Source organism: Ammodytes marinus (assembly GCF_949987685.1).
Source record: "Ammodytes marinus genome assembly, chromosome: 3".
Lineage (NCBI taxonomy): Eukaryota > Metazoa > Chordata > Actinopteri > Uranoscopiformes > Ammodytidae > Ammodytes > Ammodytes marinus.
The window spans coordinates 11,428,020-11,448,205 of record NC_137232.1 but is presented as its reverse complement, the minus strand read 5'-3'; the positions used below and the strand labels follow the sequence as shown (position 1 = coordinate 11,448,205).

Here is a 20,186-nt window from a genome sequence, read left to right as displayed (position 1 = left end):
GCAGACTGTGGTGGCTCGGTCTGATGTGGACGTGTTCAGAAAGCCTGTGAGTCACCTGGAGCAGTCTGTCTGGAGATATCCCACCGAGAGCCTTCAATTACTGCCCGGGTTAGTCTGCAGCAGGGCGGGCACGCAGCGTCTCACAGGTCGTGGAAGGACAGAGATTGTGTTGGTTGTATATGTCTTCTGGGGCTCTGGAGGTAGCTATTAAGGTAAGACGACATAACTTTCAAAAGGTCAAAGAACACATTCTTCCTCAAATAGTTGAAAAGTCAAATTATTTGGCAATACATCGTACCCTTCCTCAATTCAATATACTCAGGGGTCTTGTTGGCTACAGACTTACTTGGTCTGGCATGACCACTATAGCTTTTAGTGGCTAATGTTCACAAACTTCTCGATAGATATTGCTGTAACCAATATTACAAAGTCAGTTCACTGACCTTGGGAATTATTCCCCTCTTGTGCTACGTTTTGAAAATACATAATTTACTATTGTCCTTTAAAGGTGGAGTCATACATTCTGGAGAACACTTGTTGTCCAAATGACTATTTGTAAGAATCAGTGAAAATCTCCTCACAATCCGCTAACTACGTTCTGTGTTTGTGAAAACAATCTGGTGTTAATACACTGCACACCGTTTTCAGAGCCTAGGCTGTGTATTAAAACTGGATTCTATTTTACCACACAAACAGGACAGTATGGACAGGTAGCATATATATAGGAGACATTCACTGATTTTGACAACAATCATTTACGAGTTGCTGACTCCACCTTTAACTGTCACTTGTGGCCAAAGTGTTTTAAGCTTAACTTACAAAGTCTTGTTTCAAAGTCGAAACTAAACAGTGACGTCTGGAAGAAATTATACAAATAACCCAACCAGGCTGGAAGGTTCAAACAGAAAACGCTACTAAGTTGCAATGTGGGAAAAGTAGCATCGACTGTTTTTGGAGCACAACCCATATAGGGACCGACCATATACCTGTGAGATATACCGACCATACATCGGGATATCTCAGCCTTTGCTGCTTTTTAATCCATTCCTTGTAAGTCCCCATGAAAGTGCAGCCAGTGTAGTTGGAAAGGCCCCAGTGCCCCAGCTGCATGCTGCCTCCCTCTGCCCGACCTCAGAAATGAGAAATCACTTCAGTGGAAGTGGAAAGCTTGGGCCAAAGCAATTGGCTGCAGAAAAGAGGCCAACGCAAGCAGATGAAAAGCTTGATATGTAAAGTCTGAAAAACTTTACACATAACCCAAATACAGATTAATGCCCAGATTCCTTCTTCTTTTTACAGGTTAAGCCAACAGAGGACACCACAGCCCATAGCCAAAGGCCTGTCAGGGGTGGTGGAGATGGGAAAACAGCATTTTTCTGTCTCTCACCCCCTCCGCCCCTCTGGTTCAGAGGTAAACAAGGTGCCAGTCATAACACTCCATCGGCTCCATCAGCCACTTTTCTGTCATTGTCACAGTGTGTCCCCAGTGTTCAATTTAAAAGTGAGGCACAACCGGCACACCCACAGGCATTTTGTATCATTGCAAGAAAACTGGCAGTGTGAGAGTGTGTTTTAGGAACACTGTAGGTCTTGACACAAAACAAAGGCATGCTACGTTTGAAACAGGCAGGTCCTGCTGGAGCTCACGTGATGATGTGATGCTTTTGTTCAAGGCCAGGAAATGAGCTGTGAATTATGAAAGTGTGCTTTTCAGCAGAGGCTATGCCATCATTCATCTGACATCTTCTTTCACTTCATCTATTTTTCTTTTAACCAGTTCATATTCTACATTAGTTGGCAAAATACAACATGTAGCTGTCGGGCATTTGGTGTTGGGTTTTGTTTCATTTTTACTCTCCCATCTCTTGGACTGAGGAATGCGGCAGCAGACTGTCATATTTCAGTGTGTACTCCATTGAGGCGATGGTGTGCTAGGATAGATCATTGACAGACCAACACTGCAACCTGGTGGTTGGAAAGCTGCTGTACTTCTTGTACAGTTCTCTCTATTGCTTATAGGCACATTTACTGAGACATGGACACAAGTCTGGTAGCATTGCAATGAAAGCAATCACCATATCAGAAAGCTGTCTCTCTCTATCTAATTATTCTTCTGACTAAGCACATCACACACGCACAACTATTTTCCTTCGTCGCATGCATGTACACGCCCTTGAGTTGTACATGTGTGGGAGAAATCATGAGCTGTGTAAACTAAATATTCATTGATTGATTGAAATCTTTATTTCGAACATGTAAAAGACAAACAGACATTTTCATACAGAAAATAATGATGTTACCCAAAATAGAAAGCATAATTAGACAATGGAATAAAAGGAGTGGGAAGAAGTTCACACCTATTTAATCCCACCCCTTCTATGTTAATCATTGTAATTAAGCTTCCTTAGACATAAATAGTATTATTAATGTTTTCATTTATTATTATTATTTATTATACATTTGATTTTTAACACATCCTAATATATCATTTTCTACATGTATTGCTTATATGTTCATATCAAATATACAGTGCTGCTTGAAAGTATGTGAACCACTTTTAGCCTTTTGGAATTTCAATGAGTTTATTTATTATTAATTCATATTTATCAATACCAGTATTTTTCTATATGAAATAACATATGTTTAATCAATTCCACATTTTTCTTTTCCGGAAATCATTTGTTAAAACAAATGATTTGCCAACTTTTGTATTTGCAAAAGTGTGTTAACCCTGAGCTGCATTTCTTTAATCGAGCAGGTAAACACAATCAGGTGGGCCAAATTGAGTGATGAAATGGATCAATGTAATGAGAGATCTTGTAATGAGAGACCCATACAGGTCAGACATGCCAAGAGGAAAGGACATATCAGAGGATCTCAGGAAGAGAGTTGTGATGTTGCACATTTGTCTGGGACAGCTAAATTCATATAAAAAAAGTTTGAGTTCCATCGGTTCACCAAGGGGCAAATTATCTACAAATGGAGAGCTCTAAGAGTGACTGAACATCTGCCTAGAAGTGGACTTCCTTCAAAAATATCCACAAGCGCCAAAAGAAAGGTGCTTTTTCAGGTAAAAGCCAACCCAAACATAACATCTTGAGATTTGAATACCTATTGCAGCATCTGGGACAGATGTGTGGTTGATGATTAGATGAGATTTTTGCATGGAAAGATTAACACAATCCGCCTGTTGATGAATACTTTGCAGTTGGAAGTCCATGTTGCTTGAATCTTGTTTTGTTTTCTTAGGATGCGTGCTTTCCTTGCGATGTCCGCGTTCTTCTGTTGATTATCACGTCTGAGTAATACACGTCAACGGAAAAGCAGTGTTACCCATGTTGCTCCTCAAACCATCACTGGGTCAGTTGAAGATAATAGTATTGTTTACAGTTAAATTCAGAATGAAAGCAACAAGAAATGCATATTAAGAGAAATGAAGTTGAGAATTTCACCATTTGTAAAATTTCCATCGGCGTATTGTGTCAAAGCACCCGAGAGAGAAAAAAACATATGCAGCAGTTGAAAAATAAGAAATCTGGACAGTCAAATATACTTGCACTCGTTCAATTTTATTGGCTTTTTGTTTTACAAAAACAGGTATGAGAGAATGCATAGACTTAGCCCCACTCACAGTGGGTCTTATCAATGACGAGGGGAAAAAAAATAAAACAAGGGTGCATCCGGAGAAGGCAACAATTTATTTAAAAAGATATGAACAACACTCTTTGCAGCTTTTCTTCTGAGTGCATACATACTCCTATAGTTTCTTACACACCGGACATGACTGAACAACCAACGATTGTCAGTCAAACAGGCACACGCAACACACAGACACACAGGCACACAGTGCAAGCGCATGGGTGCAAAAGAATAACCATGGGGTGGAGGGAATTATGCATCATACAATACAAGTAAAAGTGATGCATATAAACAGTTACAGTTAAAAGTCGCATTTCAACCAAGAGAAAGTTTGGGTGAACTGACCCTTTAATCTTAGAAGTAAAATCAACTCACACTACATGCATGGACTGTCTATCCGTCCTGCTCTAAAACCCCTTGGAAGTAGTAGCCAGCACCATGACGACAAAACGTCCAATCATCACTTGCAGCAACTACACGGTAGTGTGTGTGTTGATGGCAGCGTGTGAGAGTATTAATACGTCTCTGATAAGATCTGTACTACGAGGCTATTCTAATGCATCCCTTATGCGTGCTGCAAAACTGAGAAGGGTTCACATTAAGGATTCACAAAAAAGATTTCCAGTGGAGAAAAGCATGTGAGGCCATTCGGGGGCCAACACACTGAATGTAGAAAGCAAGCATAGATGAGCTGTAAATTACGCCAAGTGGTGCCCTTCCCTTCCACAGGAGCCGGGCACAATCACTGCTGCACACCTGCACTCTGACGACCTTTAAGCAGTTCGGATAAGTTATCAACGCAACTTAAAGGACATACGCTGTTAAAGTGAGATGATGATTTGTGTTAGCATTGAAGGCCAAGTCATGCCCTATAAGTTCCCGGTTTGTGGTGGAAATGCACACAATTATCAACAGGCTATGTTCTAGTGTCATGTGATTACATAAGGAAAGTTAATACTGTGGTTAATAGCATAAAGGAGGTGACAGCAAAACACATTTTTCTTTTGTAATGTATGATGAAACATGACATGAAATGCTGTAGAAAACAAAACAAAAACAGATGTGTCCAAAGCAGTTCGCAAATATCTTTCCATTCCAAGACGAGAACAAACAAGACTACGTATAACACTGAGAAACAAGGACAAAGCCATTTTCTTAACTGATTGAAATGTAGTTATCTTGTTTTCTTTTAACAACCAAGGAAGAGAATCAACAATATTAGGAACTTTTTTTTTTTTGTTATATAATTGTTGGCTTTTAATCAATGTGCACTTATGAAGAGCATATTCCTGGCCACCTCCTTCACACAAACACACACTCACAGGCTAAACTGTACAACAAGTTTCCAAAGTAGACCCCCCCAAGGATTGTCCTTGCCTGTAAAACTAGCCTGAAATCTGAGGGGGGGGGGGAAAAACCCAATGAGAAGGGGATTCTAGAGAATGAGAATCGAATTGAAAAGTGCAAGAAGAACATCGTTTGAGAAAAAAACTAACAGGCGCATATCCCCTCTCCTCTAAAAAAAAAAATGTGAAAGCATGTTGCCATTACTTGGCAGACAAAAGCAACACAATCATGTTATGTAGGTATTTTATATATCTATTAATATTACCATTTGTTAAAATCTGTTAATCATATTTTAAATTCACAATATAGGTCAGTGTTTTTACTTCATTGCCTTTAGTGAAGTTATTCCTTGGCTTATTTACATCCCAGTAGTTAGAATGGTGGACTATTACTCTGGTTCAGTTTTTGGGAACTTTTTTAGCCTCTATCTAACCTTAGTGATGACTCTTCCACACATGGTTAACACAAACAAGCACAGGCTCAAAGGTCCATGTCATTATGTAGACTGTGCTTGTAATGAGCAAGCAGATATCAATCGTCTGGGTATTCAGTGTACAGCGCTGTAAATGTATTTCAGTTTCAGCATTGTGAGAATACTGTGAACACCAGTGTTTGTTTCTTGTGTTCACCATGGTGTAAAAAGATTCACTAAAGGGGCAGCTGGAATCAAGCATGACCAGTGTACAGCTCCACTTTTCTGCAACTTGTTTTTGTGACGGGCCAACCAGAGCTCCACCTTCTCCCGCAGCCATCGTGCATCTAGGTCTACACAACGTTTTTACACAAGGCACGTCTCCCGTTCACCTTACTCCCAATCTCTACCCTTCTTTCTTTTGTTGATCTGACCCCATCTAGCCAAGTTCAGATCTCTTCCTGCTGACTTGAGAACACTTGTCCCATACTTCAGCTCACTATCGACTCTGCCATCTTTCTTTTTTTTTCCGGTCCTCCAGTGCAATGTTGCATTATACCACTTAAATACTTTAAAAACTGATGAGGGTCTTAGATCCACCGGGAACTTTTGGAATTACTGTACTGCTTTTTAAAATATTAGTATTGTTAGAAGCAGAATATACTATAACTCAGCTTCTTTCTCCAGCTCTCGGAGCTTCCAGAAGCGATTTATATATAGCCCATGGGAGAATAGGATTGAATTGAAAAGAAAATAGGGCAATCATTTATTTGCCACTGCTAAACCCCGATTCCCAAACCAATGTGAGGAACTTTCCAATTCTCCTCCCTGTGCCAGAGCATTTTGGTTATCAAACTAAACGGCCGACTTATTTTTAACATAAGTAACTGGAGTCACTGTGACAGGTCATGGTGCCCTCTGCGTCCTCTTCTGGCGAGCGGGCTATTGTACCGGCCTGTGTGCAGTTGCTCTCATTCCATTCTCTCCGTCACATAACAGGGGGAAGGGTCAAATATACAGTTCAAGTGGGGGGAGGGGGGGCTTTAACCGTTCAGGAAGTAGACCACCAGCTCGTAGGTGCACATCATGATGGCGGTGTTGGGGATCTGTCGTACCAAGTGGGTGGTGAGGCCGCGGTACAGGGCACGGAAGCCCTCCTCTTTGGGCACTGTTCTTAAAGTCTGGAAGAAGGAGTTATACTTGGTGCCCTCCTCGCGTAGCCTGGTGCGAATCACTTCTGCAAAGGAAAGAATTGGAAAGGTTAAAGCCTCTGGAAACCTGGTCTTAAAAATGGTAAAAATCAATATATGATATCAAAAGTTTTATAAAAATCTATTTTTTTATAAATGTTTGGTAGAACGTTGGGGCAGAAAACTGCCGTGATTGGCTCAAAATACTTCTTGTGTAATAAGAACCAGAACATAGCCTGCCTCATCTAAACCAAATTTCTCTAAAGCATATCAAACTTCAATGACAACATCTTTAATTTAAATCGATAAACACTTTTAACTTGCAACTCACTCCCCAGTCCCCACATTGCATAGTTAAAAAGGATTTAGTGGATTTGGGTTAGCAGGCGCTTTAGACATAAAAAAAACAAAAAAGAACAACAAGGAATAAGCTAATATCAACTAACGGCTAATCAAAAGCTCTTACCATGAGGATAAGCGAGAGATGTGGCACAGGTCTTGGAGGTGGCTGCAGCGAGCATCATCCCAACAAAGTCTGAAGCATCCTTGGACACCTCCTCTTCCTCGTCCATGTTCTGCGTTGCCTTGGCCTCCTGGAGGCGCCGTTTGATGTTTTCATAGATCACAAAGTGGATCACAGTCTCTGAGATACCGGCATAGGAAGCCGACATTCCTCTATAGAAGCCTCGCAGGCCATCCGTCTGATACACCTTCCGCATGCACTCAAACGCATTCATCCGGCGCTCACCTCGACTCCTGAGAAAAGAAAGAAAATGTCCATGTAGATGGCAAACAACTAAACACAATGGTAAATATGCAGATGAATATAAAGTCAGACTCCTATATTAAATTACAGCACCTAAAGAAGCTTTCTGCTTTGGATCACTGTTAATGTTTAACACATGCATATCAAGCTGTGCTCTTAGAGGAGAATGGGGATACAAGGACCCATAACAGGAGCATGCCTTAACACAAGTGATAATCTAGAATCAATTCATTGATCAGGTGACATGAGTTACATGTATCTTCATTTTAATAAAAATCAGGGACAGTGGTATAAGGTCCCCATTTTCCATGTCACACCTTTAGAAAACATGTATAATATGAGCTATTATTCACAAGGAACTTTGTGATGGGGACTTTTAGAATAAAACAAAGGAGTGTTCCTTTAAAGCCACACAACGTGTTTGAGGACATCCCTGAGCATTTGCATGGATTAAAACCATTTCAAAGGGCTTATAGTAGTCGTGCATCGAGTGTTCTCTTGGGAACTGCAATGTGTAAAGCTCACACGCTGGTGACATTCTCCTGTATTTACCTAGCATCAAGCTGTAGACGGGTCTTTATGAGCCATATTGGATTGGTTGCTGTGATGGCTGTAAAACCTGTGAGGGGAAAATAACAACAGGATTTATATTTTTGTTCAAAATCCATTGCTTTTGTCAAGCTGCCAGTGGTTCAACTGTCCAAAAATGCATGTCATCACATTATAAAAAAAATCTTCTAATAGTATGAAATGTAGACTTCATAGAAATGTTTTAAAACCAAACAAACAAGAAACCTGCTTCTTATGCATTGACCTAGAGGGTAATGTAGTAGAGGGCAGAAAAGCAAAGAGAGAATGAGAAGAACCAGATATTAGAATAAGCACAGATCTGTGATGAGTACTCACACAGATGCATCTAGAGACCCCTGGTGGTGCGGGGGTCTCATGCCCTTGTGAGAGGAAAGCAACGGTAGAGTTAAAGCCAAAAATGACACAGGCTTGTATGCAGCAAAATGACCGACATACAACCACCTTTTCACATATCCATTCCCCCAATCATCCCACATGATTGAGAGGTAAAGTCAGCCACTCTGGAAAAAAAACTGGTAAGTTGCTAGCTAGGGTGGACAGCATTTGTTTACATACCAGTTCACAGAGCCCAGGCTGTGTATTAACCATATAAAGTATATAAATGGATGCAGCATCCGGGCTGACCTCAGTTATTTCACATGCATCCAATCGTCCTGGCCTATGCGTGTCGCCATCTTGTCAGATTTTTACTCCGCCTCATTTCCTCTTACTGAAAAAGGGCTGTGACGTCAGGGGGAGGGAGATACGCCTATCTAGCTGACGTATACCTCTGAGGCTAAGTGAGGGCCAGCGGGTGGCTAGCTGTCACTCAAGAGGCTGTGCCCCTAATTATTTGTACATTTTAACCTCCAATAGAATAAAAACTAGCGTAGTCCAAAACAAACAAACACAAAGACTAGAATGTTTTTTTGGACCAGGCCGTAAATAGGTTTAATAATGCTGTGAAAACGGCCTATTTAACATGGGGACCATGAGAAATTGCTCTGTTTTGGTACCACCTCTTAATGGCCACTCCGTGAACTGCATTTTTTCTGTCACTTGCACATTGGATGCTGGTAGAACTCGCTGTGGTTGGGGCTTGGTATTAACACTGGATTTACAGATAGGAAGTAGATCATGTGTAGAAATTCACTGATTTTGACAAAAGGTGATATTGTCGTCAACAAGCATTCTCCAGAATCGCTGACACCACCTTTAACCCACCACATAACAACCTCATGTAACACAATCCCCGAGACAGTAGAAAGGGCATGCTGGAATAATACAGTAGAGGTTTTAATAAAAACACACACAAATGGCAATAACGAGAAGTATCACTTCATCTTGCCAACTCCATCAGGTCTTCCACGGCAGCATATGTGGATTCTTGCCACTAGAGAACTATGCGCTGACAAATGCCGCCCTTGACTGGGCCTGTTGAAAGGTCTGCGTCATAATGTGGTAAAAGTGGCACCCCTGTGAACTTGTCAGATTCACACACATACACAAATACACACAGCGTGGCTCAGCCGCCTGACTGACACACATCATAATGGCACTGCCAGCTAGATCAAAGAGCAGAGAGCCGGATGACCTAACCTCGACATGGGAAGCATCAGAGAATAACAATACAGTATTTAAAGCCGGCCTTTTAACATGGAACATTTTTTTCCTAATCCGTTTTAAGATTGCCGAGCTGGGTATCTGGGCAAAGGGTGAAGTAGAAACAGGGTAAGCTCGTTTTCAAATACACAGTGTACTAACTAAGGGGAAAGTGTAACTAGTTTAATTGTGTACTGTTTCATAAGACAAGTCCTTTGAACACAAACCGGTTTTTACCGCAGCTAAGTAACTTCACCGTTCATCTAAACAGACGCAGGCCGGGTCCATTGTGTCTGCCTTTCTGACAAACTTGCTATAAAAGCATTTGGTTACAGTATTGGTAAAGCCTCACAAGGAGGTAACGGTTAACCAGGGACATCACATGTATATAATTACCTGCCATTCCAGCCGACAGCATGTGTACCTGGTTGGAGTCGGGTTCCAACACACCACTCAGTTTCTCTTTGGCGGTGGAGTAAGCAGCAAAGTAGATTGCTCTGTCAGAAGTCAAAGACAAAAAAGTTCAGTGTATGTTAAAATGATACAAGGCAAAGCAAGTTATATAGTGTATGCCATGTTTTGGTGTATTAGTGTAAAGATACCAAGTACCAACAGAAAAGATGTAGCTTATTATGCAAACAGTATTAAGTAAAGCTGAGAGCAAAACATCTTAATTAGACAAAGAAGCTATTCAGAATAAATAAGCATATATCTTTATTTGTATTCACTCATAACCTCGTTTTCACCCATTAAAGAAGGCCAGACTGATACTTAAATACTTGTGTCTGAAAACAAAGTGTGTCTCTCCTAACAGCACTATGTGTGGTCTGGTTCATTTGTGCACTCATTTGGCAAATGTGCTTTAGGCTGTTAATGATGCTGGAAGCACATCTGTCAAACTATAAGACAGTTTTGCCTCGACTGTCCACTGCACCCGAGTTCATTCACGTAAGATGCTAACAAAACACTCTACATAAGCTTAGCACTGGCACCTGCTTCCTGCTGCATTAGCCGTTAGCCCCCACTTTGCTACTATCGTTACCACTGAGGGCTGATTAATGAACAGACTGTTAGATGTCGTTATGTAACTGCAGTCGGGGACCAGCAAGAGGCCCAATACTATTTTCAAAATGCTGCTGCCGATTTTATGTTTCAGTGCAGAAACTGCTGAGACAGACATGAAGATGAATGAGACACAAAATGACCATGACGCTCTACTACACCTTTGTCAACAAGTAACCCCAAAGAGCCATTTGAGGGTTACATAATGCCACTGTAACTCAGGCAATGTCTCCGTGAAAAACAGGTGCCAACAACAACTCGAGAAACAGTACTTTGCCAATGTGTGTCCATTTAAATGTGACTGAATCAGCTACCACTGAGTAGGTAACAGTTAATATTAGAGCAAAAGATAAGACGACCTAAGCCCTTGTTTGGTATAGATTACATCCCAATGTAAAGTACATCACACATCAATAATAAGGAAGGCTGGAAGAAAGGCTGAGTTTCTTTAGGTGTCCCAAATAAATCAGCATCTCAATGCAGATTAGGTGTAGCAACACAGCGTCAAACGACATGGCCTGAAGAGTTCGATATGTGATTGACACGATGAAGGTGATGATGCGCTAACGTGTGATTAGGTAAAGCAATCACATATTTATATGGACTTGAAATGTAATTAAGGCTACTACTATAGCTGTAGAATTCTATTCTGGTTTTTAACATTAATTAATTACTAAATATTGGTCAATAAAATGTAAACATTTATGTTATTTATTTTTATTTGTTTTTACAATTTCTTGAAACCCAATATGAGCCGACACACGGTGATAATTGACGAAGAGTGACAGCTTACCTGGAAGGTGCCACGCCCACCAAGGTTGGCCCCAAGCCCCTGAAGAGAGAACGAGCTCCTTCTTTCTCCACTATCAATCTGAATGTGAAACAAACGGAAATTGTACATTATGACTCTACCACCAACACCACATCCCTGACACATTTTTCTACCGACGCTGTCCAGTTTCCATTAGGCTAATGTTCAGTTGACATTTTAATCGAAATTGGAAAGATGAGATGTTGACGTCATCAATTTTGCTGCTTTTTTTCAAATGCATAATGAGCGTAATGAGTGAGTGGAACTTGCCATGTTTGAACTTCCAAGTTTGCAAGTCCAAACTCTTTGTACTTCGTACTGAGAAATGCATCCACAGAGCACCTTTACTGCCCTAAAAGTATACAAAAAAATTATGTTGTTGGTGCCCCCTAATTTTTCCTCTAGCATCACCACCAAGCTAACTTTCCATACTATGTATTAACAATATTAAAATTAAATATGCATGTTGCCAAAATGTGTAATTCTAAAGAGGATTACCTTTTAGATTTGAATGGCCTTTCTTGTCCTTCCACTTTCAGGAGGAACTTAAGCCTACATTCAAAGCCCTACATGTAGTAGGGATCTAAGAATAGAGAAATTCCTTAAGTAGTTTGCCTCTTGCAACATGTTAGTATTATGGGTTGTATCGAGCACTACATGGTGTATGAAACATACATTTGATGCTAGGTTTTTAGTACTGTTAGCTAAAATAAAGAAGAGGTGTCCCGATTAAAACGAGATACAACTAAAACAGAAACAGGACCGTTTAGAACGGATTAAAATCTAGGAATGTTTTTGCAATGTAATGTGATTGGTTGCAGGCTGTGCGTTCTTTAGTCTACTTTCAGAGAGTTTTAACCAGAGGTGTCAATCTTCACAGGATTTGATTACGATTCAACTGTAAAACGAGTCTCGATGCATAGTGTGTTCCATCCTTAATTTTCTATTTTACTGCTTAGATACTTGACTCTTTTTCCAGGAAAGAAGCTAAGTATAAAAAGTACCAACTTTTGACTTTACACCGTTGAAGCAAAATATATGGGGAAATGTGCGTCATTTATATTGTTCATGACAGGAACCTGGCACAGATCTTTAATCTTTTCCATAAGATAATGGTCCTGTCTTCAAGCTACTGTTTGAGCAGCATTTGGTCTGGGTGGGTGAGGGCTGTATTTTATCAGCGCCAGCTCAGACAGCGACAGGAGAAATGAAAGCTTTCAAATTACCGAATGCTTATTTTAGCATTCACTGCTCACTGCCTCCCAGTCCCTACAGTACACTTAAGTTCGCCCCAGTGCAAGAAAGTGACGCTGATTCTGGTCTTAACTTAAACTTTATTGTCACTTCAGCCGAGACCAAATAATCAATGTTAGTACGTTAGTAAGTCTATTGTTTAGTGTTGGTAACGGACACTCAATTTTGCCGTGTCAATGCAGAATCTCTCTTGACGAATCTTAAAACTTGAGAAATTTCCACATGTCCAGTTTTAACACAACTTTTTGGTTTAAGTCAAAATACAAGACTTGGCTAATACCACTGTATCTTGTAAGGTATTTAGTTACTGTAGTGATGGTGCCGCTAAATGAAAAGACCTAAGATTGCTAACGAGCCTCGTAGCATTGCACTGCAGCACTGTATCCAACAGCAGTCTTAAAATATGCCAACATTGATTTAGTTAAGGTTGTGCTGTCAGCCTACAGAACAAAAGTTTCTACTGCCATAGTGACTGGTACTTCGTTTTAATGTGTCTTAGTTCAGTGAATTTGAGAAGTGGCTTGGTGCCATCACACACACTTTTTCCACAGGCTCATTGAGCAGCAGGGACATGACCTCTTCGGGAGAGACCGAGCCATTCTCTTTCTTATGGAGCGGCTCTAATTTCCTTCTGCTTATGTGGACACACTAGGACAGCCGATCGAGGGTGTCTGGGAATCAAACATGTAGGAATTGGGTTTCAGGGAGCTGTTGGTCCTACCAGGGGAACACCAGTGAGACCAAACAACATCAGCCACAACATGGTGCCTACTGTGGAAGGAACATGGCTGTACAGGCAGGAGGAAGTGTTAGCTTCATCAGGGTTTCATACAGCGCTTTACAGTTAAAGCGGTCGCCTAGCCAATGCACGACTCAATGCACGACTCCCGCCTTAAAGGTGGAGTCAGCAATTCTGGGGAATGCTTTTTGTCAAAATCAGTGACTATCTCAAACTGTTATCTGTAGGTACTGTTTGTACGGAAAAAAAGCCAGTGTTAATTAGGGATGTGAAACGACTCATTATTACTGTGCCATTCCAAATAAAAATAAAAAAGATTTCCTTTAAACAACACTGTCGCCGCCCGCTGTTTGTGTTCAGACTTCAGAACTTGCATCAAAGCCTTTTTGATAGGCTAATAAAATGATATGCTTTATTTAAACGCTGTCTGTAGTAGAGGAAACTGGTGGATGTAGGCTCCCGTTACCGCGCTGAGACCGCTGCTGGTTTCACTTCAGAGGTGTCGGCCAAAACAACACTTAAGGCCAAAAACGTCAGACTATGAAGCATGAGACGATGAGAGAAGGAATAAGGATTTATCCACCGTTTATTTCCTTCTTTAACCTGCACAGCAGCGTACAGATCCCGTAAAAAGAAAAATAGTGTATACTCCGCTCGTGATGACACGTTAAACAGCTGTTGCGACCCGAAGCTGTTAATAACGTGCATAAATTATAGCTTATAATAGCGATCGGGAAACTCCATGTACTTACTCACACACGGGTGATGCAAACAAACTCAGGAAAACACATTCGAGCAGTGGAATGAGTTACTGCGGCAACTTGCACGCTCAGAACAGAGAGAGAAAGAAAAAGAAACTTCACTAAAAAGGCGCTCCGGCTGACTGACGTCACGGCCGGTAACTGACAGTTATAATGTCATCCACACTGAACAACACACATCTTAAAACACTATAAGAAAATAACAAACACTGTAACCTATACACTTTGGTGCCTTTTCTACAGTGTCTATGCGTCGGAGGTGAATGTAACTTAGGCTACTCGGCTGAGAACAGAAAATAAGGGAGGGAGGCGGCTCACTGTACAGTCCCTTCAGTCGTGCAGTCAGCTTGCCGACATGGCTCTGGTGTAAACGGGCTCGAGACATACAAACAGAGCGCGGAAGCCGTTCCCAAAGACAACGTTAACGCAGGATATCCCTCTCTATCATTGTTGCCGTCAAAACCACAGAGTTTTTCTACAGATCGCTTACACCGGTGAGGTCTCCCGGTGATTTTCACCGTCACACTCGCTGCTTTGCTCGGGCGGGGGCTTTGTGTGAAGGTGATTTAACATCACGGTCATAAACGAATGCTATAGGCCTATAACTTTATGCTGCATATTTTGCAATGCACTGTTGTCCCACACTTTCTGTAATGCGTGCACATTACAGAAAATGAAGCGCCTGCAGCGCGCTCGCGACCACACGTGAACTCGCATCACGTACATCTCCCATGTCCCCAAAAAATCAAATAAAGTAAAACCCCCGATTTACCGATTTCTATTTTTAGAGTCGTCTTGAGCACGAGTCGAGAATCGATCGTTGAGTCGACACATTGTTCACATCCCTAGTATTAATACACAGCCTAGACTCTGCAAACAGGCATGTTGCTAGCTACGGTGGGATCCCTTTATTAACATACCCTTTGTTTAAATACCAGTGCCTGGGCTATGTATTAGCACCGTATTTCTTTTTCAGCACACACACAGTATGGACAAATTGAGGATCCTGAGGAGAAATGTACTGATTTTGACAACAAGCGTTCTCCAGAATCACTGAGTCCATCTTAAATTACCATTGTATAAGAAAGGAAAATTGACCTAAATCGTCCTGCATCTCTGTGAGATCGAACAGCAACATCTGGTGGTTGATTATAGGCAATTATTGGGCAGTGTATCACATCGGTCACCAGTTTGACCCTCTGACAACTATGACGGCAAATCATCGTCATAAATTGCAAGCGTGAATTAGGCCCAGTGAGCCTAAATGAGCAAGTATGAGCATTGCAATACTGAGGTGTGCGAGTAGAAAAACAATGCTGTGAGCGCAACACCCCGGAGGGTCCCGGTGCAAGGAAGTAAACCTCTGCTCTCCTGTTGGCAAAACTCTGAGTTCATCACACACTTTTTTCCCCCTCACACACCTCAGTATTGCTGATTTTTCGTCAGTAATAACACTACATTTAATAAATGAATCAACTCTAACAGATAACCTACATTTAAGACATGGCAGTCTGACAGTGGTACATGTTGTTGAGTACTCACTTGAGGAAATGCAGGGCGTTTGGCGGGGCCACGCGAGCCACACCGGCCCCATTGACAGTATTGAGATGAACCTCAGACACATAGAGGATGGACGATGACTGCAAACGAGTCTTCACTACCTCCAGCGGACAAGTTAATATGGCTCCGACCGTTCCCCCACACCTGGAAGAGAGACAGATGGAGAAGGAGGAGTTGAAATACAAACAATAAAATCATAATAAGTCTGAGCTAACAGAATATGACACAAACTGTCCTTCTTGGATGTAGGCAGCCTTCGAGATGGACTAATGTGCAAACTAAGTGTTAATATTTTTATGGATAAATTAGCCATGAATTCTAACAATCTCTGGCATGTGTAGACCGGCCATAGCAGCGTGGGAGCAGAGGGACCGTCAGGAATGCATTGTGTTTCTTGGGACATAACAGCAAGCTTCTGCTCAGTGTCACACAACATTCCAAAATCACAGATGTATGCATTTTCACAAAAGAATGACCCATATAGAAAATCCTCTAAATAATGCAATAGGACATGTAATGTTGCTGAGGTGTGATGTTTCTCATATTTTTGCTTTCCCATTTAATAAAAAACACACTTTGACATCTGTCGATTATGAAAAAAAAAAAAAAAAAAAAAAAAAACGCTGAATATTTGTGTACAACTTAGCAAAACTATGAGCCATGATCTTAAGAAAAGCACAACTCCTTTGCCCTGTACAAATGGTATGCTACAAGCAGGGACTCGGTTTATAACCAGCTCAGCTATGTCAGGAGAATGACCTGCTCAGGTAAACAACTTAGATTCCATTTTGATTGTTTTCTTCATGTCTTATCGTTAAATGGTTAATGTATTATGTCACTGTACACTGAAAAGCACATTGAGCTGCCTTGTGTGGCCGTATAAATAATATCGCCTTCCTGCCTTTAAGGTAGATTGACAAAAGAGAGCACTAAAACAATATACATGATGAACTGCATAAACCTATTGACCCTGATCGAACTGTATATTGGGCAGGGTCAGACTACAACAAACCAAAAGCAAGAGCCACAGAATTAATCATTAAGTAAGGTTAATGTTCAATCAGCAGTCAGCACTAAAGCAAAAAAGGAACGTCCTGTAAATAACGTTGTTGGCAGAAGGGGGCTGATCAATAGCTAGATCAAGCAGCTACTGTGCAAACCACAGAAGAGGAAAAACACTGGCAAGGGAATAGCACGTGTTGTTGACTTTACCTAATTTATGTTAAGGATCAGTTAATGTGGCTGGCAATGAATAATCAGTATTGCAACACAATACAATCACATACATGCTCTTAAGAGAACAGCATGAGGGTCAGTATTAACAATTGTAAGTTACCTACTTTTCTGAAGCACAATCTAACTAGAATGTATGACAGTTTCAGACTGAATTAACTCAGACCTAAGCATAACTACTGTTTTCGCCCCCTTATCTGTGGTTTGTTTACACTATTTTCCGAGTGACCTTTACTTTCAATCTGCACACGTTTGTTTTGGTGCACTACACGCTGTGGCCGATATACACGGATGACCCCGAAGATCATGTCTCACTTTCTTCAACGGCGGCTTCTTCAGACGAAAACTGTTATAGCTCAGATGTAACAGAGGTTTCGAGCTTTAGACTTCGTAAAAAGCCAGCCGTCTCATTCAGATACTGGAAATGTCATTGGAATGTGACATTGAGCTCAACTCCTACTGTTACGAAAGTGACTGGCTAGCTGCCATACGATAACAAGATTATCCAGGTTAACATGTATACCACTAACCAAATGCTAGTATCACGAAAAAAAACGATAAAAAAAACACCCCACGGTGTGTAGCTATGACTGGCTAGCAACGACGGTTAGCCCTGCGCGTGGAGCTAGCTAGGTCAGAGCGTATGTGACATAGGAAAAAAAATACTTACCCTCCTGCAAACAGATGAACTAACGTGTCTCTTTGACTCATTATGTATCATATTCGGGAACCTTCCACGGGGCACCACACGGGGACAGTGGGAGCGGACGTGAAGAAACGGGTCGGAAAAACGACCCCAAACGTAGCGAGCAACTGATACTCAGCAGGTCTGTGTTGGAGGTCAGTTTGGTGAGGGGAAAAACCACGGTATGTAACAGCTAACTTAGCTAGCTCACGTTAGCTACTAAACGCTATAACGGGTTTCCGGGGGTAGAGGTCGATGTCAGAGCAGTTATGCGTCTCCTCCTTTACAAGCAGCACAATGTTTCACCATGGTGTTCGCGTCTTTAATGTTAGTGAGTAATTCCAGTCTTGCAGTAATATCAGCGCCCTATGGACCAGGCTCGGCCTCCTTCTCGTTGACGTGCCTACCCTCACTGAGGCAACAGTCCTGTGGGTCTGTAGCAATGTATATCGGCGAATGGGAAGTCGCAAAACAGAAGAGCTGATTGGCTGAGGTGTCCCCTGAACCCGCCCTTTCACTACTCTTTCACGTGACGTTTTATTTTGAAGGGCAGATATCATCACTTCACTCACGATTGATGGAACCTCTTATAGCCTATATACTACATGGATGGGACACAGAAAAAAAGAGCTTGAGTAGGTAACAAAATAAGACAAAATAATTTTCAACAATGGCCCTTGAAACAAACTGCATTGTTTTGTAAAAGCTAGGCTACATAACAAGGCTAGCCTTGTTTTACAGATACATGCATAGGATGCAGAATTTGCCTTAGTCAATAATGCAAATTGGTTATTGATCAACAAAGCCCATGGAGGTGCATAGACTTCAGCCAGTTTGTGTGTGCCAGATTTGGCCATTACACTGTAGGCAGCCGGCCCAATCCGCAATAGGCCTACAAGCTGAAGTATTGGCCCTCTGTCTCTGTTTGCTTACTAATATTAACTATTCTCAAGTTGGTTCAGTGCCATGTAAAGTAGCACAACGTCACAATGAGGGGGACCTCTAAATCCAAATGAGTTGAGTGGTTGGTGGAACAAATATACGTGCTAAACATTCCCTACTATGTTGTGTTTTAACAGGACAGGAAATGAATCATGACATTTTATAAGAGAGGACCAATTGTGTTCATCCTTTAAATAGCTTCTAAACTTATATGTATGCCACGCATTATATGATGCATTTAAACAGGGGGAACAAAGTTGTTACCCGCGGACTGATTTGACATCACTCCATTTTGGTATACTATGTGACCCAAATATTTAATACAGAGGTACTTTGTGCACTACTATCAGCAACTTCATATGTGTGTGTTTGTGTCTGTGTCTGTGTGAAGGAAGTAACAGGAGGCAGCTGAATTGCACCCGTCTTCAGAACGAACATGTCAGAAATGATTTCCGTAGCTGTTGCTGGGAAACTGAAGGACATGGAGTTGTCAGTAAAGTCAGAAACTTTGGAGCAGAAGTGGGCCTCCATTAGCTCTGCTCTCTATGACGCAGCAGCCCAAACAGTCGGCTTTTAGAGTAAGAATCACCAAGATTGGTTTGATGAAAACTCTGACACCATCCATGACATGCTTAAGAATATGCATTGCATCGTAAAGCCCTCAGAAATCCATCCTGCAGTATTGCAAGGGAGCAATGGAAGAAAGCAAGGCAGGAAGTTCAGAGGACCACTCGGATCGCAAAGAACGAGTGGTGGGTGAAAAAGGCTGAAGAAATTCAATATTATGCCAATATAAATGACATGCATACTTTTTACAATGCTTTAAAAAATATGGCCCAACAAATCGCTCTATTACTCCTTTGAAGTCAGCAGACGGTCTGACACTTTTGAAAGATCAAAATTACATTCTGTTGAGGTGGGACGATCATTTTGATTGTCTCCTTAATCAGGAGGCTAATGTGGACCTCCCAGTTTTAGAAGAATTGCCTGATCGCCCCCAAATTGGCACTCTTAATCAGCCACCAAGCTTTGTGGAGGTTCAGTCAGCTATCTGTTCCCTCAGGAACAACAAGTCTCCTGGAAATGACAAGATCCCAGCTGAGCTCCTTAAGCAGGGAGGATTCCAATGTACGAAAACTCTATATCAATATATCACTGAAGTCTGGACTGGAGAGAAAATTCCTCAACAATGGAAAGATGCCAACATTGTCACAATTTATAAGAACAAGGGTGATAAGGCTATCTGTGGCAATAGTAGGGGTATTTAATTACTGGCTGTTGCTGGTAAGGTCCTGGCTAAGGTGATGTTGAACAGATTGGTAAGTAACATCACAGAGTCAATGGTGCCTGAATCACAATGTGGCTTCAGAAAACTCAGGAGTACGGTCGACATGATCTTTACAGCACGGCAACTTCAGGAGAAGTGCCGGGAACAACATCAGGATGTTTTTATAGCTTTTGTCGACCTCTCCAAAGCATTTGACTCTGTTCAGAGATAACTTTTGTGGGACATCCTCCTAAAGTTTGGCTGTCCCAATAAATGTGTTAACATCCTCCGTCAGTTCCATGATGATATGACTGCTAGAGTGACCATGGGAGGAAAAGAGTCCACG

At 41.5% G+C, this 20,186-nt stretch overlaps 1 protein-coding gene across 1 annotated transcript; it reads right to left on the bottom strand.

Moving 5' to 3' along the window:
• Positions 1 to 3,557: 3,557 nt before the first annotated feature.
• On the bottom strand, positions 3,558 to 18,030 carry LOC307270318 (solute carrier family 25 member 36-A-like). Its single transcript, XM_080053468.1, has 7 exons — positions 17,617 to 18,030; positions 15,696 to 15,857; positions 11,382 to 11,459; positions 9,923 to 10,023; positions 7,907 to 7,973; positions 7,055 to 7,344; positions 3,558 to 6,635 (listed from the first exon to the last, which is right to left on the bottom strand). The coding sequence occupies exons 1-7, from the start codon at positions 17,655 to 17,657 to the stop codon at positions 6,442 to 6,444; spliced, it is 933 nt and encodes a 310-aa protein (XP_079909594.1). The 5' UTR covers positions 17,658 to 18,030; the 3' UTR covers positions 3,558 to 6,441.
• Positions 18,031 to 20,186: the final 2,156 nt, after the last annotated feature.